The sequence below is a fragment of the Petromyzon marinus genome, chromosome 19 (genome assembly GCF_048934315.1).
Source record: "Petromyzon marinus isolate PM22_M1 ecotype Great Lakes invasive population chromosome 19, UKy_Petmar_22M1.pri1.0, whole genome shotgun sequence".
NCBI lineage: Eukaryota > Metazoa > Chordata > Hyperoartia > Petromyzontiformes > Petromyzontidae > Petromyzon > Petromyzon marinus.
The window spans coordinates 2,006,369-2,031,916 of NC_133685.1; the positions used below are offsets into that span (position 1 = coordinate 2,006,369).

Genomic DNA, 25,548 nt, shown 5'->3' on the forward strand with positions numbered 1-25,548 from the left:
TACAATGCTCATTGTTGTCGGCGCCACGCAGGCAACCTGTTCTACGTGATGGAGTACCGCGAGCTGTTCGTGACGCTCTTCCGCAAGTTTGACGAGACGAAGCAGCCGCGCTCGTTTCTGCGCGACCTCGTGGAGACGACGCACACCTTCCTGCGCCTCCTACAGCGCTTCTGCCGCGGCCGCAAAGCCGTGGTCGTGCAGGCACGTGGGCCCGTGCGGGCGTGTGCGTGCTCACGTGTGCGTGCTCACGTGTGCGTGCTCACGTGTGCGTGCTCACGTGTGCAGACGTTTTGTCGGAACATGGCCATCCAATGATTTATGCATTGAAAATGTATTATTGTTAATAATCATGATTTACGACTTGTCAATGTACTGCTGGATGAAGGCCTCCCCATGTCATGTTTGTAATGCGGATCGTTTGGTTATACTTCACCAGGATGGTCAATGTGTGTTGGTGAAGAGGTGGTCAAGACCAGTTGAGATATCACCCACCACTGATGTTATCTGCGGCCTGTATGTTCATATTCATGTTTGCCATTGCTTAGAAATCGTAAAATAATATAAATGTAATTTATTTATCCACCAAAGTCTCAAGGTTATTTTCATGAGGGTCCTGCTGGGTCACAGGCATACACCACCAAAACGGTGGATGTAGAAACACAATTCCCTGAGTACCTTCGACCTGGCAGCTGATAACTTGGGGCCATTTTGCCCTCTCACTCACTGGCTGGCTGCTGCTGTCTCTCTGGGATCTGCTCACATTGCAGAAGAAGCGAGTGAAGCGCAAAAAGAAGAGCAGAGCGCAGGCACAGCCGTCCAGCAGTGAGAGGAGCCCTGAGGAGTGCGAGGCCCAGTGGCAGCAGCTGTCGCAGCAGCTCATCGCCTATGCACAGGTGAGCCAAAGGGGCCACACACACAGGCAGGATGGGTATTGCATCAATCCTTCAAATTAATTTAATTGGCAGGATGATTGTGGTGGAGTAAACGGTGGTTAACCTCTACGTCTGCCAAGCATGGAAGAGTAGGTCAAAAACCCTCAAGAGAGGCTCGATAGCCTTCCCTTTAATAGAGGCGTTTCCACCAGAAGTGTGAGCAAGCAATTGTAGAGCGGCACCTTTCACCGTAATCCATACAGTCGCGTGAACTCCAGGTTTTGGAGGTCAATGTTCAACCTATGCGTGAACTTCCTCTCGGCACAAGGTCCCGTGATGTTTCCCGTGCTCGGCTGGGCTCACTGTGCGATGTCAAGGAGTGAAGAAGGACTGAAAAATGGTTATAGAGTAATAAGTATATAAATCTCTCCACGGCCTTGCCCCTCCGTACCTTGCTTCTCTCGTCTCGTATTATGTCCCCGCCTGCTCCGCTCTCAATATCCTCCTAACCGTTCCCCCCTTTCTTGCACAATCCCATTTCCGCTCCTTTTCCCTACTTGCCCCTATGCACTGGAACAAACTTCCCCTCTGTCTTGTTTCTGCTCCTCCGTCAAGACCCACCTCTTCTGCCTGGCCCATCCTTCCTCCCATCCCTAGGTACCCCCATAATTCCCGTACCCACAAACCTCCTTCCCCATACCCTATTCACCATATCACTTTTAGCCACCCTCATTGTATCACTCGTAACCCTTTTAAAGCGCCTTGGATAAAGGTGCTATATGAGATAAGATAACAGCATAAGTCTGACCTGTCACTCGAGCATCAATCCATGACATATATTAAGGTTGACAAAGACCCCTTTGTGTTAAACCTGGTTGTGAGAAATTATTGATTGATAAGAACAGTCCCTGGGTCCCAGTTATCTGAATTAACAACTGCTGACGTTGGTGGTGCAGTTGGCAAATAATGGAGCTCACAGTGCATAACTGCTATGGCCAATTTGCATAAAATATCCATGTAGATCTTCTGTTGGAAAATACTTGTTTATCAATCGTACTTTAATCCCACTTTTAATATAAAGAGATTTTATCCTAGTTGGGTAATAAAATGAGTACCACTTTGTGGGAAGTCTACAGGTTCTATTCCATGGATGGACTCACCCCCTGCCTTATAAATGTAGAATGTCTACCACTTAAATCAGGGCTGCAAGCACGTAAATAAACACTTCCCCATTCTCATATGAGAGAGATACAGCTTTATTTTTACAATTTGGGTTTTTATAGAATTTACAATTACAATCTGGTTGTATATGGCATATCAACTCGATTGCATACCAAAACCCGCTAGAAAGAGCATTTTATAGAGGCACTCGGTCATAGGCAGTTAGCCTGAACTGGAAGAGGCATAGAATCGGTAGCACGGATGGCTGAGGTGAGGAAATTCTAGACCATGGCGGTGGCAGAGGGAGAGTGAGCCTCCATGTAGCAGAGGTTGACTGGGGACTTTGACAGGAAGCTTTGGTTGGTGGAGTGGAGAGTGCTTGGAGAGGAGTAGAGTGAGATGAGAGGGGAGAGGTAGGAGAATGCATGCAGGCCAGTAGTAGATTCTATGGAGGATCTTGAAGACATCTTGTAGACTGATGATCTTGCTGTGAAGAAGGGTCATTGCCCAAAACGTCAGCTATTATACATTTTATTATTTTTAGGCAATGTTATGGACAATTGTGTTCACTAGCTCATGGCACTGCTGGTGAGATTGATGATGTGGCCCTCATTCACCAATACGATTGAGACGTGACAATAATAAGTGCCATCCGAATTGTTTATTCCCCAAATTTGTATATAAACTGTTGTGAACATTTACACGCAACTATAGCACCCACCAAGGTTACGAGAGGGTGAAATCACACAGGGTGCGGAGGCCGTGCCGGACAGCGCGGTGCCGTTTGATGCGGCGTCGGAGGTGCCTGTGGAGGAGCAGCGTGGGCAGGCCACTGCTCGTATCCAGGCGGCACTGCTCGCCGGGCAAGCTGGCACCGCGGTCGGCCTGCTGCGCTCCGCGAGGTGCGTGTACCCCCCCCCCTCCATCGTCGCCACCACCACCAGTCGGCTTACTCCAGCATTCCCATTTTGCGAGCGGTATTGGTTAAAGACAAAAATGCCCCCAGACAGTAGCTCGTATTTAGTTAATATGTAGTATATAACCATTTGTCGATACATTATATAACGTGTATTCTTATGCTCATGATATGTATGCATCAAATCGTGAAAGTAAATTACTGATTAGCTTTTATATTTTTGACAATTGTACTTGTGAGATGGTACATATGAGGCAAAATAAATAATTAGTTCTGGAATTGAACCACAACCTACTTTGAATTGTTACTTGTCTAATACCTGTGTCCCCGAATGTACGTCTTGCATTTGAAGCTTCGTTTATGAGAAACAGAGATTTTAAAGTCCTTCTTCGGCTCTAGTGACTTCCCTTTGGCATCACTCGGACTGGTTCAGTGATGTTACAAAAGCTCTGGACTTTAACTCCAGTCATGATTTCTCATTTACGAAACTTGAAATTCTTGTCAGACAGCCCCGGACTCTGCCTAGATGTGTTAACTGGTATACAGGAAGTAGTGGGTTCCATCCTGACCCTGACGCCTGTATATTTTGGAGTTTGCATGGTCTCCCCGTGGTCACGTGGATTGTTCTGTTGGTCCTCCAGTTTTTCCCTCCAAATTTGGAAACATGCATTTAGACGAATTGGCTGCTATAATTTTCCACATGATAAACCACTTCATTGAGCTATCATTTGTGGCCGGTAACGATTATCTGAACCACGTGGTAAAAAAATCACTTGAGCTATAATTTGTGGCCGGGTCACTTCTGAAAAAGAGCTGTATAGCTCAGTGGGCTTTACCTGGTAAACAAAGGTAAATATATGGGGAGTGCAGCAGTTAGCGCCCTGCGCTACGAACCCAACTGCAGGAGTTCGATTCATGCTCACAGCCAACACCAGTAACGATTATCTGAACCACGTGATAAAAAATCACTTGAGCTATAATTTGTGGCCAGGTCACTTCTGAAAAAGAGCTCTATGGCTCAGTGGGCCTTAACTGTAAAAAAAAAATAGTAAATCCATTGCATGCAGTATACACCGGCATAACTTGCTTATGAATAGAAAATATTGGTAATCAGATAAAGGCAGACTGTGATAGTCACGAGGACTGGAATTGAGAAACACTGATCCAGAACCCAGCAGGTGGCTTCTGTATGTGTGATATGGGATGGGCCTTGTGTGCTGTTGGTTATTGTAGGGAGGTCTGGCCCGAGGGTGAGGTGTTTGGGGCGGTGGGGATAACCCCGGAGGATGAGCTGGAACTCCTGCGACAGATCCATGCCGCAAAGCTGCCCTGTACGTACGTGCACACACCTGCATGCATATGTGCGTGCATAAGGTGCAATCGTAACCAGACAAATGCACATGTATGAGTTTCAATGAGCTACATCACTCAAATATTAACTCGATTTGCCATTCTGGCAGCAGGTTTATCTATTTATTGGTCAACCCCAGTTGGCTTCCTGGCCTGGCCCGAATTTTTCTGTGCTCAGGAACTAATTTTCAAAGTAGAGAGGAAGATGTGCAATGTGGGCGTGCGCGGTTTGTTGGTGTGCCAGCTGCCCTCTCGGCATCGGTGGTTGAAGACGTACCGGTGGAGGATGACGTTGGGCCGGAGGAGATGGAGGAGGAGGAGAACGAGGAGGTGGAGGCCGTGTCCGTCAGCGAGAAGGAATTCAACTTCACGGAATACATCAAGCGGTGCGGGGTCATTCTCATTGCACCACAACTGGGCGAAATTACATATTCCTCCACTGAAAAATGATGGCAATTTTCCCTTATTAAAATGTTCCTGGGACTTATGAAGTGAAGTGATGTAATTGTACTTGAGTGGTGCACGTTGCGCAACGCCCCTTCGCAGGCACCATGGGTCACGTGACCGCCCCGTCACCGCGTGCACGGCACTTTTTTTTTCTGTCACGTGAAATCGAGCTGCGCAGAAATACTGTGATGCTCATTGTTACACGTTAGATCTTAAGGTCGTGAGTTCATAGTTTTTAAAACAGAAAAAGGGAAGCGATAGTGCAGAGGATCTTTTGGTTATCCAGCAATTGTAGTGGGTTTAAAATAGATGTTTTATTTTCTCTCATTTTACTTGGTTTTAACATATTCACCTCCTGTTGTTTTTTTTACATTTAGCAATGAAGATAAAGTGGCCAGGCCATCATGTATGTATAGGTACACTGTATGTCCTATGTAAACATGGGATATAAAGTGTGAAATTTTGCGAATACCACCATCTAGTTCTCTCACGATAAATAAATAAATACCACATGGTTTATAAAATTACTTGAATGTGTATTTAAGAAAATGTAGGTTTTGGCAGTTCAATCATACCACACATTCATCACTATGTCATGTTGGCAACGTTATTAAAATGACTTTGGCAGCCACCTGTGGCCACTGATTTCTTTTTCTTAAGATAGATGACCTCTAAAACCGGGTGAGAGGCCGTTGGGAAGATTTGTGATGCAGTGGTTAGCGCTCTGTGCTACGAACCCAATGATCTGGGTTTAGTTCCTGACCACGGCTAACATCAACGGCAAACAAAATCTGAACCGGTCCCCTTCACTAACTCACACTGTAGAACAACCCTTATGGCTGACTTGGCGTGAAGAGGCCTTCCTCCAGCAGTGGATTTCACAAAAGGGCTATAATAAATATACCGCGCGGATGCGCAGTTTGTTTTGATCTTTGGTGTGCGGTGGTCACCCGTGCTGGCGACTGACAGTTTGGCACTTTGCAGGTTTGCGAGCGCACCCGTGATGAAGGCATGCATGTCTCTACTGCGGGGTTACCGTGAGAACAGCGCACACACCAACCACTGCATCGTGGTCATTCTACATCGTGTCACTGTGGGGCTGCACATGGAGGGGCTCCTCTTCCAGCTCTCCGCGTTCCGCGTCTTCCAGGCCATACTAGCGGACCCCGCCGCTCACGTGTACCAGGTAACAGTTGCATAACAGCTCAGCCATCCAGCAACAAATTGTTAACAAATTCACGATTGGTGGCAAACCGATTCAAATCGATTATTTTTCAGCTGTGTTTTTACCAACTTGTTGGGTAGATGGGCAGGTTTAAGGGGAGGGCCGTCATGGCAGACACAGCACCAACAACAAGCACTAGGGACAGCCGGCACAGCCAGACCAGCACCAACGAGCCACAGGTCATTCTCATGGGGGGGGGGGGGACCTTCACTGATGAGTCCCATGGCATTAAACGTGAACATATGGGCAGTGCATGAGCCACAGTAACATTTCTACAGAGATAAAATGTCCATGTAACACTAAGGCACATTGTGTATTTTTTTTGTCGCAGGAGCTGTCCAAGTTTGCGCGTCACATTGTCCGTAAGTTCTTTGAAGTGGCGGCACAGAACAACAAGAGCTTTGTGGAGCTACTGTTCTGGAAGTCGCCGGCCAATGTGCACGAGATGACCGAGGGCTACGGATCGGCTCATGATGGAGGGTGAGGTGCAGTCGTCAAACTCGGTATTTGTCAAAAAAATATTGCGAATATTTGCCCACTTTCAACACCCCGAATGTCTGTATGTGCGTTCCAATTGGTGCTGGTGCGCGCGTGTGTGCAGTGGCTTGAGCAAAAAGGGCCCACGCTGGACGGAGGAGGAGCAGACAGAGCTTGACAAGCTGTTTTCAGAGTTCCAGGACCAGATTGGAGGTAAGTTGTGAGATGTTATTAACGATTCGCCGGCCCACCTCTGCTGTGATAAGGTCAATTATGAAGATTCTATTGAAGAATGTATTACTTTTCACATGGTTTTTAACGTCTTGATGCATTGTTTAATTCTATTTTTAAGAAACAGGCGGCCACGCATGCTATATGCCGTGTCAGCTTTAATAGGTGCTCACGAATAATATTTGCCCCAACAGTCTGTAAGGCGACACGGGGGAACTTTACGTGAATCTGTTCATGTGTCTGTCGTGAACACAGGTGGTGTATATGCCTGTCATCTCTGAGAATATATAAAACAGCTGGATCTGTGTGTGACCTGCCGCTAAGTGACGTCACCGTCACTTAGCGGCGTATGGCAGCTGTTGTTGTGTACCTGTGTGTATCTTTGTGCATATGTGTGTCTGTGGGTGTGTTTCTCTCGTGTGCTGTGTACCAGGGAGTCAAGATAAGGATGTTGTAGACCACATCATGGAACACATCAGGGATGCAACGAGGACGCGCAAGCAGATCGTGGCCCAGCTGGTGCGGCAGGGTCTGGTCAACTCGTCCAAGGAACTCAAGCGCAGGTCGCTTGGGAGCACCACGTCACACCCACCAACCACACCCTGCCGTAAATCACCCACTGCCCCCAGCTGAATTCCACTTGGGTGGTTGAGAGTGGGCTTGGGCAGGACATGTTACTTGAAAGTTTGATGGTCGATGATCAATACCAATGACGGAGTTGCAGCCAAAGGAGGGAACATGCCCGAGAGTTTGTCCACTGTAGAGATGGAACAATTAATTTGGCTCAAGTGCAAGAGCTTGCTGGATGTTGCATCATGAGACAATGAGAAATGGCAACTGCTTGGGGAGGCCTTCGCCCAATTTGATTGATCATGGCTGATGACAATCAGGGCCTTAATTCTTCACTGAATATTTCCCAAGTAACTGGTGCCTAGAGTAGGTGGAGCATGACTAGTAATCACGTTCATAGCAAGAGGCATTCTGATTGGTGTTCCGGGTGCAGAAATATTTTCTGGGTTGCCCATCCTGAGACCCAGCTGACATTAATCCCCGATGATGAACTGGCGAGGGATTGGCTTGTAGTGGGCTGTGGCACTGTGTTTGGCACAAGCGTCTTTCAATAGCTGTTCCACCTGGGCGGGGGGGTGTGGTTGGGGATGCTCAATCTCGCAGGGTGAATGCTACGCATGCTGTGCGGTGGGCTGACGCCAGGTGTCTTCTTCACCTGGCAGGAAGGGCGTCAAGCTGGTGCTGTGGCGCGAGGAGCAGGAGATGGAGCTGCAACGTCTCTTCGAGGAATTCCACAAATCCGATGGTGACCGCTTGGCGCAAGCACTTGGCTTCAACCACGCTCTCACTCCAGTCACTGGTTTACCGGCATTAATTCGCCTCCATACCACTCTTCTATCGTGACTATCGTAGTTACCGTTCCCATGAACTTCACTCGTTGATTCCTCCACCCGTGTTGAGGACTCGATCTACCAATTCGACTGTTTTGTCTCATCCAAGCTGTAACCATCACACTGTAGGTCACAATTCTCTTTCTTCCTTCGCACTGCTCCATTTTGGAATTTCCTCCCATCTTCTCTTTTCCCAAGCTCTTATAGCCTTGCTCAATTCAAGACACATGTTAACGCTTACCTATCACTGAAAGGAAAGTGCTGTTTGTTGCTGTCTGCTTGACGTATTTGCACCGTTGGGTTATTTGCTTGGCAACTGTTGAAAAAAAACACACCACAGATAATAGATTAATTTCATTGAGTAGTTTCAAAAGTCATCATGACTCCGACTGTGATTGCACACAGCTGGTATTATATTTAATAATAATGATGTAGTTATTCACTGAGGGATGTATTGTGGTGTCATGGTTATTAGACTTGAATTTGCAAACCAGATATTTGCGGGTCTCTCTCTTGGCACAGCAGTGGCAACATTGACCCAGTTTCTGAAGTCCGCCCCCGCCTTTGCCCATCCATGAATAGTTTCACCACAGTCGATCGAGAGGTCATGTGTGGCAGGTGTAAAGTGTGGGTACTGCATACTCTTCCCAAGACGTCTGGCCATCATGGAAGAATAGGCCATAATATCCTCGAAAGGGCCTCATCAATGCTCCCCCTAGTAGAGCCACTTCCGCCGACGGTAACGTGAGCAAGTCAATTAGAAACGTGCGTTTAGATTATTTTGCTGCTTGAAATTTCCACATAAGCCACTTTGTTGAGCTACCATTTGTGAGCAGGTCACTTCTGAAAAATAAGCTAATAGCTCAGTGAGCTTTACCTGGTAGGATAAAAAAAATATTTCGTTTTGTATATTTTTTTAAGTGATTTTTTTTTACCTTTCCTATACTTTGCACTCCTCTCGTGTTTTTGTACTGTTTGTTGTTTTAAAGTTTTGACCCTGCCCCTCCTGGACATCTGTGAAAAAAGAGCTTTACAGCTCATCGGATTTCTCCAGTGTAAATAAATATTCTGATGTAAATATTCTGATTCATGGGGGAGAACCTCGCCGAGTCTCGTGACTTATCAGGAGTGTCCACCACTGGGATTGTGGCCGATTAGTTTTTAATGAGTTGTTTTGTGTAGCTTGAACATTTAATTAGAACCAGGCTATTTTACATCTTAATTTTGAATAAGCATTAATTATGTATCTATGATCAGAGGAAGTGATTAAAGACTCTAAACTGTAATTATGGTTCTTCATCAAGTTTTTTTTCCTTATTCAAACACTGTAATTTGCTTATGATTAAATCATCTGGAATGCGCTTGGTCTTGTAATGTGTCTGACGATAGGCAAGTTGGGATCGGCCATCACCATGCCTAACAGGTGTTGTAGGTTACAGTGTGGGCAGCAGAGGTCACTATGGTCAAATAACTGCCAAGGACCCGCTCAGCATGGGGAGGCTTTCATCCAGCAACGGACTAACAGGTTTTACAGTATAATGTCATATATCTGACTTGCTGGGGGATTTAGATGTGTGAACATGTACAGAAAAGTAATACTCGACAAAATGTGTTTGCAAACCGGTTCAAACAGGGAAAAATGCTTCACTGTACAATGTAAGTAAGCAGATGTACATAAGATTAAGAAGTCATCACTGTGTGTGAAAAAGTTCGAATTTGTGAATGTATGTGTAGAGTTACAGTTTCACTGTGCAGAAACACTGCGCTTGGTGGGGCCGCTTAAATGGTCAAGACAGGTATGGAGCTGTTAGATGTGCAACACATTGTACTGCACATGTACTTTAATTTAAACGTGTAAATGCGCATGTTGTTGCTTGAGCTTCCGTTTGAATGTGGTGCCAGTTCGCGCGGGAGGGGGGGGGGTGGTGGTGTTTGATGGCCCTGATGGTGGTAAGTGTTCTTCCGACCTGCCACAGACTTGCTGGACAACATCGTGCGCAACCTGACGGCCAAGAGGTCACGCAAGAAGGTGGCGGACAAGCTGCTGAGCATGGGCCTGGTATCTGACCGGGCACAGCTGCGCCGGAAACGCCCATCGAAGAGCTCCGGAAAGTCCTCTGGCAAGGTTGGCAGCAATTCCGCTTGCACACAAATGCAGCGCTATTGCAGTACTGAGAATAGGTTTTCCCATTTTTTCTGGCAACAAAACAGGTGTTAAAGCTGTCTCTGGTGTGGACCAATCAGTTTCAAAGACAATGCATATACTATCGGAGTGTTTTTTGTTTGCATTCTGACCACAAGTATTGTGGTTAATGCCGACATGATTCCTTGTAAAAGGATTCAGTTTGGTGTTTTAACATCTTAACATCTGTTTTGTTGCCAGAAAAAAGGAGAAAACCTATTCTCATATTGTGGTACTTGCAAAGGAGGTCCCATGGTATTGCAGTCCTGTGCACCTGATTTCTTTGGGCATGTATGTGTGTGTATTTTATTCTTTGTAGCGCCAGGGTGAGGGATATTGACAACTTGGGGAGGCTTTCATCCAGAGGTGTATAAATCATGGCTCATGGTGATACTGATGATGATGATTTTATTTTAGAATTTCTTTACTTAGGAATGCATTTATTAGAGTTCACAGCCTCTTTACGTCCATGGATTCAATACACATATCTTATTACTTTCTGCTTGATGATGGATTACTATCTATATTCACTCCATGGTTTCTAAGAACCAATTACAAGCAATACACGTGACTCAAATATAAACAATCTTCGCCCTTAAGATTTGACGTATCCATTGTGAAGATACGAATTGTTTTATATCAATGAATCGATCATTATTTCCCTCTTTGTCGGACTTTAGCATAAATTAGGGCCCTGAGACAATTATGCGTGTGTGCATCTGTGACTGCATTTGATGTCTTGTCATTGCACCTACAGGCCAACTCAAACAACAATGCCGACCCATGGGGCGATGACCACGATCATCTAGATGTGGATTCCGACGATGAGAAAGAAAGCAGCGAGGACGAAGGGAGCAGCGATGACGATCAACCTATCCAGCGAGCCGGGGCAAGGCCTGCCGGGGCAAGGCCTGCCCAGGCAGGGCCCGCCCGGGCAGGGCCCGTCCGCCCCAGGAAGAGTCAGGGAGGCAACCGGAATGCTCGCAGAAAATCCCGGCCGCTTGTGAAGACCAGCCCTGCTGAGCTGCGCAAGCTGGTGGCGAAGGCTCGCAGAGGAGGTGCTATTGCGTCCCGAGTCGGTGCCGTAGCTAATGAGCGTGCAGGCGGTGTAACTGCTCTGGGGCCCAAACACTGGGATACAGAGAAGGGGAGGAGGGGGGGTGATGGCATGCCAACCGTGCTACACCACTATTCCGAGTGCTTTTATTTAAATAATTTCTGACAGCAGCTAATACGAGATTTGTTATTCTACTGACTTTTCTGATGCCCTGTGTGTGTGTGTGAATTTCTTTGGCAGGGCTGGCGGAGCCTGTACTGTGGCTTGGAAATTGCCTGAGACGGACAGCCGATGACCGGGAAGAGGATGGTGGGACACCAAAGTCCTTTTGCTTTTTATACATTTTCACCAATTGTATATCGATTCTGCAATCGGTGTCATATCACGAAGTACGCATTCAGCTCTCTTGTAGAGCAGTAGCACCCTTCTTGGTAGAGAAGAACCTACAGAAGCACAGATATCACAAAGCTAACTCTGAGATCCTTTCATATGACCTCTGGTCCACCTGCCCTGCCACTTAGAGTAATGTTTGCCGCATGACATTCACGCCAATATGTATATTTTTTTAATCTCAAAGCTGGAATTGAAACAAATTAACTACAGAAACAAATTTTACGTGATGAGTTTTTCTTTGTGTACCCATCAACTCACGATGCTTCAAATCCTGTTTAACCACAAGTTGGGCGGCTGAAACCCGGATTTGAACACAGGAACTCAGCGGTGTCAGCTCGGCACTCTGGCATCCAAGCTGCCCGGCCAAAGACAGCAGAGACCGTTCAGTCAGCTGCCCCCTGCGAAGCTTTTTGCGTTATGTTTGAGTGGTTCACTGGTGACATCTATCTAACCCCCTCCACTCCTACACACACTGACATGCAGGGATCTCCCTGCCGGTGCCACTGGTGCCGCTCTCGGAGGAGAACGAGGACGCCATGGAGAACCGGGTGTTCCGTCGGTTGCTACGCGCGCTGGGTGTGTGCTCGCCGGCCAATCACGAAGTACGCTGTTCCTCCCTGTCACGGTGATCAATGGCGATACATTACAATATGGTTTGGATTTATATATGCCATACAATAATAATATCTGTAAATTGTCTTCCCTATTATGCAAATGCGTTTAATTGTTACATCTGCTATCATTTATATTTGCATGGTTTTTATTTTGTTATTTTGGTGATCATGGTCTCTTTTGCATATAAGACTATCCTTGTCTCTTGAGCTGCTTAATTTAAATTCACTTAAAGTGCTTTTTTCTGTGCATGTGGACAGGAGACGTTTTGGAGAATACCGGCAGAACTGACTCCTAGCCGCTTGCGCGAGATCTCCGATTGCCTGAGCGCCCTCACGGATGATGATGATGATGGCGATGATGACAACGCTGACGCTGGTGACGGCGACGGCGCCGGCAGCGGAGACAATGACGAAGTCAGTGACGATTCAGCCGCTGAAAGAGAGGCGCAAGATGAGAGCTCCGAGGAAGGGGAGCTTTCGTGGGGAGCGGCGGCGGACCCTGTGCCGTCCCCCGTACGTGGGATAAACAGCGACACCAGCCGAGTGTCGTCCCCACCCCCGCTGTCCACTCATGCCCGCGTCCCCGACGATGACAGCGACAAGGATGACGACGATGATGATGACGGGGGACATGGCGTCATATCGCAGAGTGGCGGACGACGTGCCGAGGCCCTGCAGGCCCTCCTGAAGCGGCGCAAACAGAGGGAACCACGATCACGCCGTGGTAAGCATCCCCAGATTTTCTTTCGGCCCATCGGTTTATTTTTTATTCTAATTATAATCAGTTTTGGCAGAGTCATGATATCATAATTAGCTATGATTGGTCCACACCTGGATGAAGGTCACCCCATGCCATCGCCGTGTTCCATGGTCCTGTGATGGAACAATCTATCTAGCTCCTACACAAGATCGAAATTCTTCGGTCTTTGGTGCGTTTCCTCTTCTGACACTCCATTGTTAGTCTCAATCATAGACTATCAACTCTTCTTCAAATGTGTTCAGCCCAAGCCTTTTCTTAATATGGTGTCTCTGACTGTCATCTTTCTATCTCTCAGTGCTAAAATGTAGTGCCCAAGAAGTGGTAGGAACTCCTCGAAATGAGACTGCAGGGATTATAGCTTTACAGTGATAATAATAAATAAATTATGCAATTTGTTTTTTCCGGAAAGCCTCACCTTGTCTCAAGACTATCATGCTTAGAATACTTGTAATGTGGAATGTAACCAACGTATTCAGAACATTCAGACTCTCTATTTAGACCGGAGGGATCCGATGAGCTATGAAGCTCTTTTTTTTACAGTTGTCCAGTATGTACAGGTCAGCAAGCCATGCATAGCACATTGTTAGCATACCCACATTGTTTCACTAGAACATGTAATGATTTCCCTGCCTTGCAATTGCATACATTTACACAATCGTGGATCAAATTTCAGTCAAGAACTGATTCTCCTTTTAATGTATTGGTGAATGTAGCGTCTCTTTGTGGCTACAGGAATCGTGTGAACCACTTTCATATAACGTAGACAATTTCAAATAATCGATTGTCACACGCACGGTGAGGTGAATGCACCGTAAGCGTGAGAATGGCTCTGAATCAACGGTTCAACGCGTCATTGCATGCTGTCACACGCAACCCATCGGCGTACGGTAAATATACTTTCCTTATACCCCTGTTTACATCCAGCAAAGGTGCCAGTAGACAAGCCGCAAAAGAAGAGAAGGAATCGCAACACCAACTCGGAGGAGGAGGAGGAGGAGCAGAAGAGGTGAAGAGTTTTCGTCGAACCTGGGCATACGAGATAATACTGTGATTTGTTTTGAGAGAGCACCGGGGAGACTTGGAGCGCTTTGCATGTGATTAGCGTCACTTACATCTCTTGTCAAACATTTGAAAGGGCACCCCCAGTGGCACCTATCCCTCTGGGCATAAGGGGACTCAGCATTTTGCCAGCAAACAGGCATTAGTCTGCCAGTAGAGGGCGATAATTTCTGCTATGTGTAATCCCCGATGCATAATTTGCCGGTAATTTTTCGAATTTAGCCAATTCGGACCATGACGCCAGCACACAGTGGCATAATAATTTGGACTGAGAGGGGAGCTTTAACGTCCGCTGTGAAACAAAATATCCACTGTGAAGCAGACGGCTTCGCAGTGGATTTTCTGTGGGTATTAAAACCGCGGTAACAACCAGGGCGGCCGCCGGGCCCGAACTCTGGGACCCCCGCGACAAGCGGCAAATGCACTACCCCGCTGAGGCCACGAGATGACAGGTTGACGTGCAGAAGTCGGGGGAAATGGGTTGCCGGCCCTCTCATGTGAGCGAGCTTTCATTCGCAGGGGCAGAGGGGAGAAGCGACCGGCGAAGCGTACCCGTCTGCTGCCCGACAGCGACGACGACGACGACAACGACACGGAGGGTATCTAATGAGCAGACAACACGCCTCCTTGTCATTTCTGACGTTGTTTTTTCTACACATCCCATCAGTCGCATGGCGTTCTGGGGAGTTCGTCATTTTGGCAATGTCAGTTCTGCACAAACAGACTGGAGCGGTTTTGGCATACGGGGTCTCATCAGCAGAGTCAGGCTTGCTTGAATCAATGCTGGTGAACAGCCAGATGTTACAGGCACGGGACGCTGTCTTTAGAGGTGTCCTTTTCAACACAAAACTGCATAACACAAAATTATCATCGGAGTCATGGAGAATATAGGAAACAATATATGAAGAGAAATTATCTGCTCTAGAAATCCTTTTCTATACAAGATAATTTGACTTTTTATAGAAAATTAGTTTATAGATGTATTTTTGACCTTTGAAGGGTTATTCTATGACTAAATATATGCTAATGGATAACTTTATATGTCAATGTAAGAGTTTTAAAACATAAACATTATTAAACTGATTTTTATCAGGGTCCCGCGGGGTATCATGCAATCTCCAACTATTGTTCACTCAGTCTCTCCGGCCTCTCTCACTCTCTGCTTTGAAAAAGGACTATTGCACAAAAAGTCACTTCTTGTCTATTTAGTTTTCCTTTTAGGGCAGTATTCAAGACGAATGTGGTATTGTACCTTTTGCTCCACCACTGCTCTGTGTAATAGAGTGCATACCGTCAGTCCTAATTGTCTGCTCTGTCTGCTGTATCCCTGCATCGTCTCCCTCACCCCATCCCTTGCTGGCGCACGCCAAACATTTCTCACCGCGTGGTTCAACTCGGGCTGCACAGCGTGAAGCCAAATGAGGCTGCGTGGGTTTTTCCACGCTTTCGCGTCAACTTTGACCGATCCATCCATAATGCGTGCTGTTGAAAAACGGACCCAGTCATGCCATTACATTAATTGTATAAAACACATCAGATACAGCTGCCTTGGCAACAGGGGCCTGACTCATTAAGTGCCCGTGCAGCAGTGTGAAAAATGAACCCCACGTATCATCATTATTCCCATCAGGTTTGAGAGCCTTTAATGGTACGGAGCGCATGCGTGTTTGACAGCGCCGTGCAGGTGTTATCTCTGCTATTTGCGTTTAATTCTGAGAGCGGCCCTGCGGGGATTGATTCCGTGCGTCAGCAGCAGCAGGCGTGCTGGTTGAGGAGACGGAGGCAATGGAGGACAAGGTGGAAGATGAGGTGGAGGACTCCCCAGGAAGTCGCCCCGTCGTCACCCGTCTGGACGACTCCAGCTCGGGCGACGAGGCCGTACCGGCGAGACGGCCCAGGCAGCGAGTGATCATCGACGAGGATGAAGACGAGTGAGGAGCGAGATCCTGATGGCCGAGACGTCGTCACGTGGTGATGTCATGGCATCTTGACCCGTAGGCTCGTCATGGTCTTAACGAGGACTTGGAAGAGTGACCCCCGCCCAAGGAACATCCACAACAGTTGTGAAGAAGCTTCATTGGAGTGCATTTGCTCCCTTCCATCATCATCAGTGATCATCCACTGCTGGTTGAAGGCCTGCCCAAGATGTGCAGTTCGTGGGGGTTGGTTGACCGTGAATCATCTGTGCTCCCTTCCATTGGCCTAAAAATGCAACTCAAGTGTTACATTTTTCCACGTTAAATCCCCACATGAATTTTAAGCGTTCGCACGTGCAGTTGATGGAACTCTTCTGCAACGAGATACAGTTTTAAATCTTTTTTTTTCAAAAGTTCTTGCTTTTCAATAAAGTCAATGAGGTAATGGAAATTTTCACCGTGTATCGGTTTGGTCATGTATGAAATCTGCATGTTCCCTTCCAGCTGTGTCTACAGCTGGACTACTGCACCGCATGTGTTTGTTTAATGGGGTCATTTTAGGCCATCAACACCAGCAACTGTATTCTCATCAAGCCATCGACCAGTGACCATGCTGCATTCATTATCGTTAAGTCTTTTGCAGCCAACACAAATAGTCTGCTGGTATAGCGTTCTTTCTAATGCAGCTGGAATTTTCTCATTTTTCATTTCATCAATTGCTTAAGTGCTTTGCAGCGTTTCACCCGTTGTTGTTGGAGGGTCGTGTGTGGAAAGTTTGGTAATGATCAGTTCAACTAAGCCTGTTTTTCGTCTGGATTGTGTGAAATTGCCTGTGTTAATAACTTTACATGAATAAAAAAAATATCTTGGTAATTTTCAGGTTGTCCACACTCTGGATGTGTTCAGTTTTACCAAGCAAGAGTTGGCTGCAGTGAATCAAAATGTCGTACAAAGTGTTAGGATGACTTTTCTTGAAACGTGGAGCAATGAACCGTGGGTCAGCTCAGGATCTAAAATTTGAGAACCCATCCCAAATATTTTAACTACAATTGAACACCGCTGCACCCCCGCTTCATCTGTGTTCAAATAATAATGTAATTTATCTGGGAAAGCCTCACTGGGTCTTAAGATTATTTCAGGAGGGACCTGCTTTGGTATGTTTCGCCAGTGTCTTTTCTTATTCACTCAGAAAAAAATATACCCGTGCATCTGAGGGGATAACACACAAAGATCCAAACAGATGGGCTCACAAACCAATTTTTTGTACTACCATCTCTGTCACCTTGTAGTGCAGCGACTCTTGCCTGCACCACCATGCCCTAAAATGTACACATCACCGAAGCGCGATGAATGCGAGTATAAATTAAATTTTAAAACGAACGTTTAATGTTATGTGTGCATGAAACCCAACAGCGCATCTGGATTCCTTAAGCCGGATGACTAATTGTAAATACAGGTCATCTCAGGATCTCGGGCAGCGCTTCGTGCAATGAAACGCGTGTCCGATTGATTAATGGCGTTTTTTTGGCTTCTTTTCCTCTGGTTCCCGCTGACGCTGGTGAAGGGGCATTTGTTGCCTCGGTCGAGTGACACGTCTTTCAAAGAGGGCTTATGCCAAGGGTGGCGACCAGGTTGGGGTAGTCGCCTCCGCTGTCTTCTGGATTGCCTTTGGAATGACACGTAAGTTTACTTCGCATGCAAACTAGTCCAATGCGGCCGTGCAGACAACATGCCCTTTCGTGCAAGTGAGAATAAATATACATTTAGAGCAATTTGTCAACCCACTGCTGGACGTGAGGTCTCCACGCAGTGTGATTTCTGGGAGTCGTTTGCCCAAATCTTCACCGTGGTCAATGTGGGTTGGTGAACGGGGAGAGCCGAACTGGTTCAGGTATCAATCGCCACTGATGTTAGCCATGACTGGAAATCGAATTCAGAAGCCAGGTTTATAGTGCGCTGTGCTAACAGTGGCACCACTTCTCCGCTCGAAGTAATACCCATGAACATTTTTAGAGAATTAACTACCTTGAGGTGGGTTCTAATTTTCTACGTTTTGAAAGGAATCCTTTTAATCTGGCTCTATGTGAAACGTTTCGGCACATTTGTTTCGTCTGATAGCTTTTGTTTTATTTGAGTAGTGCCACACCATAGAGATCAATTTGTGTTAGTCCTCCATCCGTTTTGACGACTCGGTTTACCAGAATGACGGTTTTGTCTCATCCATACGGTGTCCTACAGGTCAAAGGTACACTTCTCTTTCTGCTTCTGCCCTGCAGATACACTTCACGAAACGGCACAAACACGTCCTCCCTAGTGACTTTACTGTTGCAGAAGATGTCGGACTGGAGTGCTTTTGGAGAAAAACGGAACCGTTAAAACATTATGAGTGTTTTGCTGCCATTTCTTGTTTATTCAGTTTGGTAGTTGGGTTTTAATTTGCTTGGTAGTAGCTGTGTACATATGGTCCTTCTGTATAATTAATGTACAGCGTTATGGGATGCAATTGGCACGATTGACGGTTTTGTCTCATCGATACTGTGTCCTACAGGTCAAAGGTACTACAGGTCAAAGGTACACTTTCTACTTCTGTCCTCATGTAGATACACTTTTGAAGTGCCTCCCATCGTCTCTTTTTTCCCCCATGTTCTTGAAACATTGCTCAATTCACGAAAGTGTCAACTTGTGATCTCAAACATTATAACGTTCATCTTGCTGCCTGTTACTCTCCGCTGTTTTTAGACCTTTGGGTTGTGTTCAGTGAACCGTTAGATATCATTTTTTTTTTAAACGAATACAGTAATGGAGCTTCAAATTCTTGTCAGATGGCCCGGGACGCATCCTGGACATTTATCTAGTAGATAATAGCTATTTGTCTTTATCGAGTTGCATTTTTCCTTGAAATGATGTGTGGGCATTGCATGACATCACACCCAAGGATCATGTAGCCCCAGCCCAGTTCCGTGCTGGGGGGGCAGACGAGGCATTAATTAGCGCTAACGGTTGCGGTCGGACAGAAAGTAGCGTGTGTATGATGTCCGGTGCAGCCGACACCACTGGGTGGGGTGGGGGCAGATTTACATCTTCACGAAAATGGCACAAACACGTCCTCCCTCGTGACTTTACTGCTGCAGAAGATGGCGGACTGGAGTGCTTTTGGAGAAAAAAACTGAACCGTTTAAAAAATTACGAGTGTTTTGCTGCCATTTCTTTACTTGTTTATTAAGTTTGGGAGTTTCTTGGTAGTTGGGTTTTAATTTGCTTGGTAGTAGCTGTGTACATGATTTGGTCCTTATATATCACTCGCCTTTTGCCCGTCCAAGGACGGGTGTATTGCAGTAAATCTGAAACTTGCAAGCGAAAAGCAGACCCCGACGTGATATTCATTGCTTCAATTCGTGTGCAATGTGTAAGGGCGCGGTGACACAGACCTATTTCATGTTAAGGTTATAATCCCTTGTTCATCATGACGTCCTTTTTACTTTGATGTCTCAATAGCGTTACGGAGATCGCGTCACGTGATAAGGGTTCTGCCTTTGTAGTGAGGGTTGTGAGTTGACGCTGAGGGGGGAGGAGGCGCCTCGCCCCCCCCCATGTGGAGTGACGTCACCCGCTAATTATTATTAATGAGGGGGTGTGTCTATTTGGAGGACGTAACCTGTTCATGATTATGAATGAGGGGGGCTGGTCGACGTGGAGTGACGTCACGAGCGTTGCACACATTCTTGGCTCATTTTAGTAATTATTATGAAAGCACAAGCCCACAATGCCAAGAGGCCAGTAACGAATATCACTCTTAAAGGATCAATAGATGTTTCTGGAATTGCACAAGAGTTATAAGAAACTCAAGGAAACAAACGACAGGAGAGGGAATTCCAAAGTGGAGCAGTGCGAGGAAAGAAACGGAAAGGGAAAAATGAGTTTTTGACCTGCAGTGTGAGTGCATTTGTGTGGACGAGTGCCATTGGGTACCAAGGCAGCATACGTGTAAAGTTTCAATAGCGTGACCCCCACCCACCACCTGCCTGTATCCCGGGTGATGACTGACACACGTTGGGAATCGTGTTTTTTGGAATGCTCTTCCCTTTGAACTGACACTGAGAAGAGCGGACCGCTTATGAATGTTCAGAGCTCATGAGACAAGATGTGCTGCTGTTTTTTGGGTCACAGGGCCAGATAGATACATCACAAGTCTGGTTTAATATTCATCATCTATTTATTTGTATCCTTTCCTTACCAATTTCATCCTGATTGTGCTTCCAGCGCTGTGTCAAAAGAACAGGTCCCTGCAGGGTGGGCTGGTAGGACAAGTCTCTGCGCTGTCTATTGCTGATTTTACACCCAACAGCACGAGATTTCACTTCGTTAAAGTATTGAAAGGGGACGGACGGACGGGCACATTAATCTAGCAGGCTGGTACACTCAGTTTACTACCAGTAACAGGTCCCTGCAGGGTGGGCTGGTAGGAACATTGGAATTTTGCGCAATTTTATGACATTGTTACGTAAAATTGTGCAAATTGAGAGCGTCTTCCCACTTTTTTGCCCTCAAAATCGTTGACGGTTTGTCGGACAAATTATACACCCAACAGCACGAGATTTCACTTCGTTAAAGTATTGAAAGGGGACGGACGGACACATTAATCTATTGCAGGCTGGTACACTCAGTTTACAACTTCGTTCCTACCAGTATAAAGTATATATATTCGGATCTCTCGCATGGCAGTGCAATCCTTCGTGTTGGAGAACTGCCCCATTGAAGTGGATATCACAGACGTGCTGCCGAGATCCCTTCAAGTTACCTCTGTTCCACAAAGTAGGGGAGCTTGCACGCCCTGCCAATAATGGTAATAATGTTCGTAGCGTGACAGGCAACCCGATAATTTCAATTGTCAGAGGTGGAAATTTACCAAAATCAATGAGAGAATCGTATTAAATGTGATGGGGATGTTTTTGTGTAATCGGTGATGCCGAGCATGAGACCATCAACTCGCTACACTTGAGAACCCGGGTAATCGAAGGCGGCTGCTTTGTAATCTCAGCAATTTCCGCTGAGTGCTCTGATCTCTGAACTCCCCTGACCTCCCTTATATATTTTATTCAATTTAATTTGTCTTTGTTTGCTTTTATAGCATTTGGTTCCGTAATTGTAGGGGTTTTAAAATCGATGTTTTTTTGTCTTGTTAAAAAAAAAGTCGCTGATTTTAAAAAAAACACGTGCGTTTTGTTTATTTGGACATTGAGCAATGATGATGATAAAGTAGCCAGGCCATCATGTATGTGTAGGCACTGGTTATGCCCTATATAAGCATTATTCTACACTCCCACAATGTGAAATTCCATGAACACCACCATCGAGTACTCAATAAATAAATACCACGTGGTTTATAAAATGACTTGGATGTGTATTTAAGAAAATGTAGGTTTTGGCAGTTCAATCATACCACGCATTCATCACGATGTCATGTTGCCAGGATTATTAAGATGACTTTGGCAGCCACCTGTAGCCGCAATGATTTATTTTCGTGAAGATATATGACCTCTATAACTGGGTAATAGGACAATGGGTTAGCGCACTGCTATGAACCCGGCGATCAGCGTTCAATTCCCAGCCACAGCTAACAGCAGTTGGTGCGGGTGATGTCTGCACTAGTCCTGAACACCAACCTTCCCCTTCATTAAAACTGCACTGATGAATGCGGTAAAGTACGGTCCAGCGACACCATAAGCGACACTGCGTTGGGAGAATATCCTTCATTCAGCGATAGATTGATACACGCCTGTAGAGATCTGTTGTGGGTTTTTTTATGGTAAATGTTAATATAAGTAAGTGGCTTTGGGCAGGACACGTCGCTAAAAGAGAGAATGGACGATGCTCAAGAATGATGATGGGGTGGGGGGGGCAAGGAACGGGACACGTCTGAGAAAGGCGTCCACCAAGGAAAGGGGGATTAAATCAAGATCGTGCCCAGGCGCTTCGTGGATTATTAACGTCGCAGGATCGTGAGAGGTGACTGCGACTTGGCGATGCCTTCATCTAGTGGTAGATGGCCATGGCTGATGATGATCAAGGCTTAATTTCTCATGCAATATTTTGTGGACCAACCCAGCCTCCTGGGCCCCACACACCCACCACTTGTCGGGTGTTGGTTGCAGGGGGGGGGGGGTGAGTAAACATTGTGATATTTCCGGAGCTTAGCCCCGAACAGCTCCGGATAAAATTAGTCTCCGGTGATAATTACGAAAAAATAACTGCCCATCGCACCCACGACTATTTTCTGTTCTTTTTACACGGATCGTCCACGAAATAATCCCAAGTCTCTTTTTTATTTCATCGTTGGGATATTAATCCCCGGCGTCTGTAAGCGTGCAAGAAAGTAGTCGCGGCGTTAGGGCTTGGAGCGAGAAAGAGAGCCACGTTCCAACGAAAACAGGCGCCTCGCACTGCCATGCACACGAGAGAGGCGGGGCTGGTGGTGGAGGGGGGGGAGGTTTCTTGGCAAGAAATGATAAAAATGTTTTTTAACAAATATTTCGTGCCGGGTTCATTGGGGATAAGAAGTCTCTCCACGAGTGTCCGTTCATTTCACCGCGCAGTTATGGAGACGTATCGCTCGCGCTGCCAAAGATTACGGACCGTTCCCTTACCCGGTTCACACGGGGTCGCCGAGTGAATGTAATGTTTACAGACCCCCCTCTCCACTTTGTCAATCCGCTGCTGGATGATTCCTCTCCCCCCCCCCCCCCCCACGATTGTTGTTTGTCGGCCGTGGTGATTAGTTTGACGGTACATATTACTTCATCACTCTGACGAGTCAGTGAAGTGTGGGAGGTGAGCCAGGACCGGTTCAGATATCACTCGCCACTGATGTTAGCCGTGGCCGTGAAACGAATATCACTCGCCACTGATGTTAGCCGTGGCCGTGAAACGAATATCACTCGCCACTGATGTTAGCCGTGGCCGTGAAACGAACTCAGGTAGTCGGATTGATAGCGCAGTACACGCGAACCACTGCGTTACCAATCCTCTACACCATGGCAATTTGTCAATTCATGGCTGGATGAAGGCCACTTGAAGCCATCTGCTATCTCTCACAGTCTTTGCGACGTAGCAATCCAGATGGCTCTTGCACACCAGATGATTTCATGACTCCCGTCTCCGCCACGGTGAACGCACCTACCGAGCGTGTTCCAAGCTTTGTAACTTTCTGACACCCGTGCCACCACTGGACATCTGTGAAGAAGAGCTTTACAGCTCATCGGATTCCTCCTGCAGTATAAATAAACATTGTGATTCTGACCACTCCGTCGTTAGTCTCGACCACCGCCCATCATCACCGCGACGCGTCCCGCCCAAGCCGGCGAAGTTTTCTTCACACTCAAAGTGCTGTCGCGAATTAGCGCGCGTTCGCCAATCCGCGTGTTCCTCTTCCTGGCTCAGTGTAATTCCCAGCACGCACCTCTCCACGTTTATTTGCGCACTTTTCGGTTTTTCTTCCATTTTATTTGGACAATGTCAATGATTCTGATGCACATGGCATAGCGGTTAATATTCACTCACCAAACACTTTCTTTCGGCACTTGGGTTCTTCGCTTTTCGTTCCGGTATCAATTCAAGTTTTGCCCAATTACTCTAAACTCCTTCGTGATTAAGATAAATAACTACGCCACGTTCACGCAAAAAACTTGTCCTGATCGTCCTGTGCGTGACGTCATAATCCATTAAGCTGTCACCATCCGGGATGACGTCACGACATTGGCGAAAATCTGTCGATGATTGACAGGAGAGTTTTGACGTCACATTAGGGGCTGAGTCTCGTTCATTGCCCAACAAACAAAAACAACACGTTCTCGATTGAAAACTCATTTATTTACAACTTATTTTGATGTTTAGTTTGCTCTACTTCCCCCGCATCTCCGATTAATGCGGTTGGTTACGTACGGTGCGAAAAAAGTTCTACATACATACAAAAAACACGGTGTTGCCTTGAAGTATTTTTTTTGAATAGGCAACATTTCGGGCAATTGCCTTCTACATATCACATGAACAGAGTGACCTAAGAGACAGAGTGGATAAGAGCTGGAGAATGCACTGCACAACATGGGACCAGGTAAGACATGTTAAATGTGTCCTGATTAATGGTTTTTAAATTGGTATATAAATAGGTACATTCAGAATTAGAATATGTATTTATACTGGAGGAATCCGATAAGCTATGTCTTCTTCACAGAGGTCTATTAGGGGCACGGGGTAAGAAGTAGGGCTGAACTATTTGGAGAAAATGTCTAATTTGAGATTTTTCTGACATTACGATTTCATTTGCGATATAAAAAATGTTTTAAGTCAAACTTCAGTTCAATGTTCACTGTGTAATAGATTTAAAACATGTGATGGAGCATTACCACGTGATACCATCAAAATATTAACTGCTCTATATATTCTAATTCAAGGATGAGAACTTAAAAGATATTAATTGCTTCCAACATGTATTTATTAAATGTTTTAATTGAAATAGAACAATCAAACATAGAACAATTGTTAAGTTAAATAAAGTTATAATAAAAAATATAAAACTCCAATAAGAAAGAGGACTTTTAAAATGGCAAAAAATCGCAGCCTTTGCGATTTGCTGATCGCATTGTTAAAATTTCGATTTTAAATCGATTAATCGTTCAGCCCTAGTAAGAACGTTCCAAGAACAGTACATAAATACGATACTAGCGCAAAGTCCAAGAAAGATACACGAATCACCCAAACGCATATACGTAAATACTGTAAACCAAAACAATTTCCATCCTACCAGGTAAAGCCCACTGAAGTACTAACATCTTTTTTAGAAGCGACCTGGCCACAAATGATAGCTCAACAAAGCGACCCATCATTTGGACATTTATAGCAACAAAATAATTTAATCTCAATGCGTATTTTTATGAATGTGAGCAACAAACCCTTCAATAACAAACAAAAAATGTTTACGAAATAAACGCATTTGTTGACTTAAAACTTCCGTGACTGCAGGAATTCATATTCTTGGTTCTTTCGTTAAAGTCACGTAGATAGAGAAAAAAAAATCTAATTAAAATTTCATTTTTTACTTTTTATAATAAAAATAATAAAATATTACAATTACATTTTAATTTTTGTATTTTTTGTTTTCTATCTACGTGACTTTACCGAAAGAACCAAGAATACAAACGCATTTGTATTAATATTTTACAAATTATTGCTTGCAACGTCGCATTCCGGATAACTTTGCTATCTTGAGAGCGTTTTAAACCGGAAATTAGTGACGCAATCCTGGGGGCCAATCGCCAGACGAGCTCGACGTCGCGGGCGTGGCTTTGTCGCGATGATAGACAGCTGACGCGTTTTAGACGTCACGTTTGCGGCGTTTTGACGTCACACTTTAGATCTGCGTGATGACGTCACAACGGGCGAAATGTCGCTTTAATGTGCTTTTTTAATTTACCGAGCGCTTTCTCTGTTACTCA

General features: G+C 45.8%; 1 protein-coding gene across 5 annotated transcripts in view; it reads left to right on the plus strand.

Annotated features, from left to right (window-relative positions):
* The window catches only part of TIMELESS (timeless circadian regulator), a 29,987-nt gene extending 13,050 nt beyond the window's left edge, over positions 1-16,937 (plus strand). For 2 of the 5 annotated variants that reach the window (XM_032957316.2, XM_076068047.1), the window contains exons 13-30: positions 32-201; positions 768-893; positions 2,784-2,935; positions 4,183-4,280; positions 4,544-4,685; positions 5,731-5,932; positions 6,303-6,451; positions 6,573-6,661; positions 7,113-7,242; positions 7,912-7,994; positions 10,056-10,204; positions 11,019-11,319; positions 11,559-11,627; positions 12,195-12,313; positions 12,584-13,049; positions 14,010-14,091; positions 14,664-14,743; positions 15,895-16,937. In XM_032957316.2, the coding sequence (XP_032813207.2) occupies positions 32-201; positions 768-893; positions 2,784-2,935; positions 4,183-4,280; positions 4,544-4,685; positions 5,731-5,932; positions 6,303-6,451; positions 6,573-6,661; positions 7,113-7,242; positions 7,912-7,994; positions 10,056-10,204; positions 11,019-11,319; positions 11,559-11,627; positions 12,195-12,313; positions 12,584-13,049; positions 14,010-14,091; positions 14,664-14,743; positions 15,895-16,079 (2,792 nt within the window). In that variant the 3' untranslated portion in view covers positions 16,080-16,937. The remainder of the gene's footprint in view (positions 1-31; positions 202-767; positions 894-2,783; positions 2,936-4,182; positions 4,281-4,543; positions 4,686-5,730; positions 5,933-6,302; positions 6,452-6,572; positions 6,662-7,112; positions 7,243-7,911; positions 7,995-10,055; positions 10,205-11,018; positions 11,320-11,558; positions 11,628-12,194; positions 12,314-12,583; positions 13,050-14,009; positions 14,092-14,663; positions 14,744-15,894) is intronic. The other 3 variants (XM_076068051.1, XM_076068048.1, XM_076068050.1) reach the window with 3 other exon arrangements.
* The last annotated feature ends 8,611 nt before the right edge of the window (positions 16,938-25,548 follow it).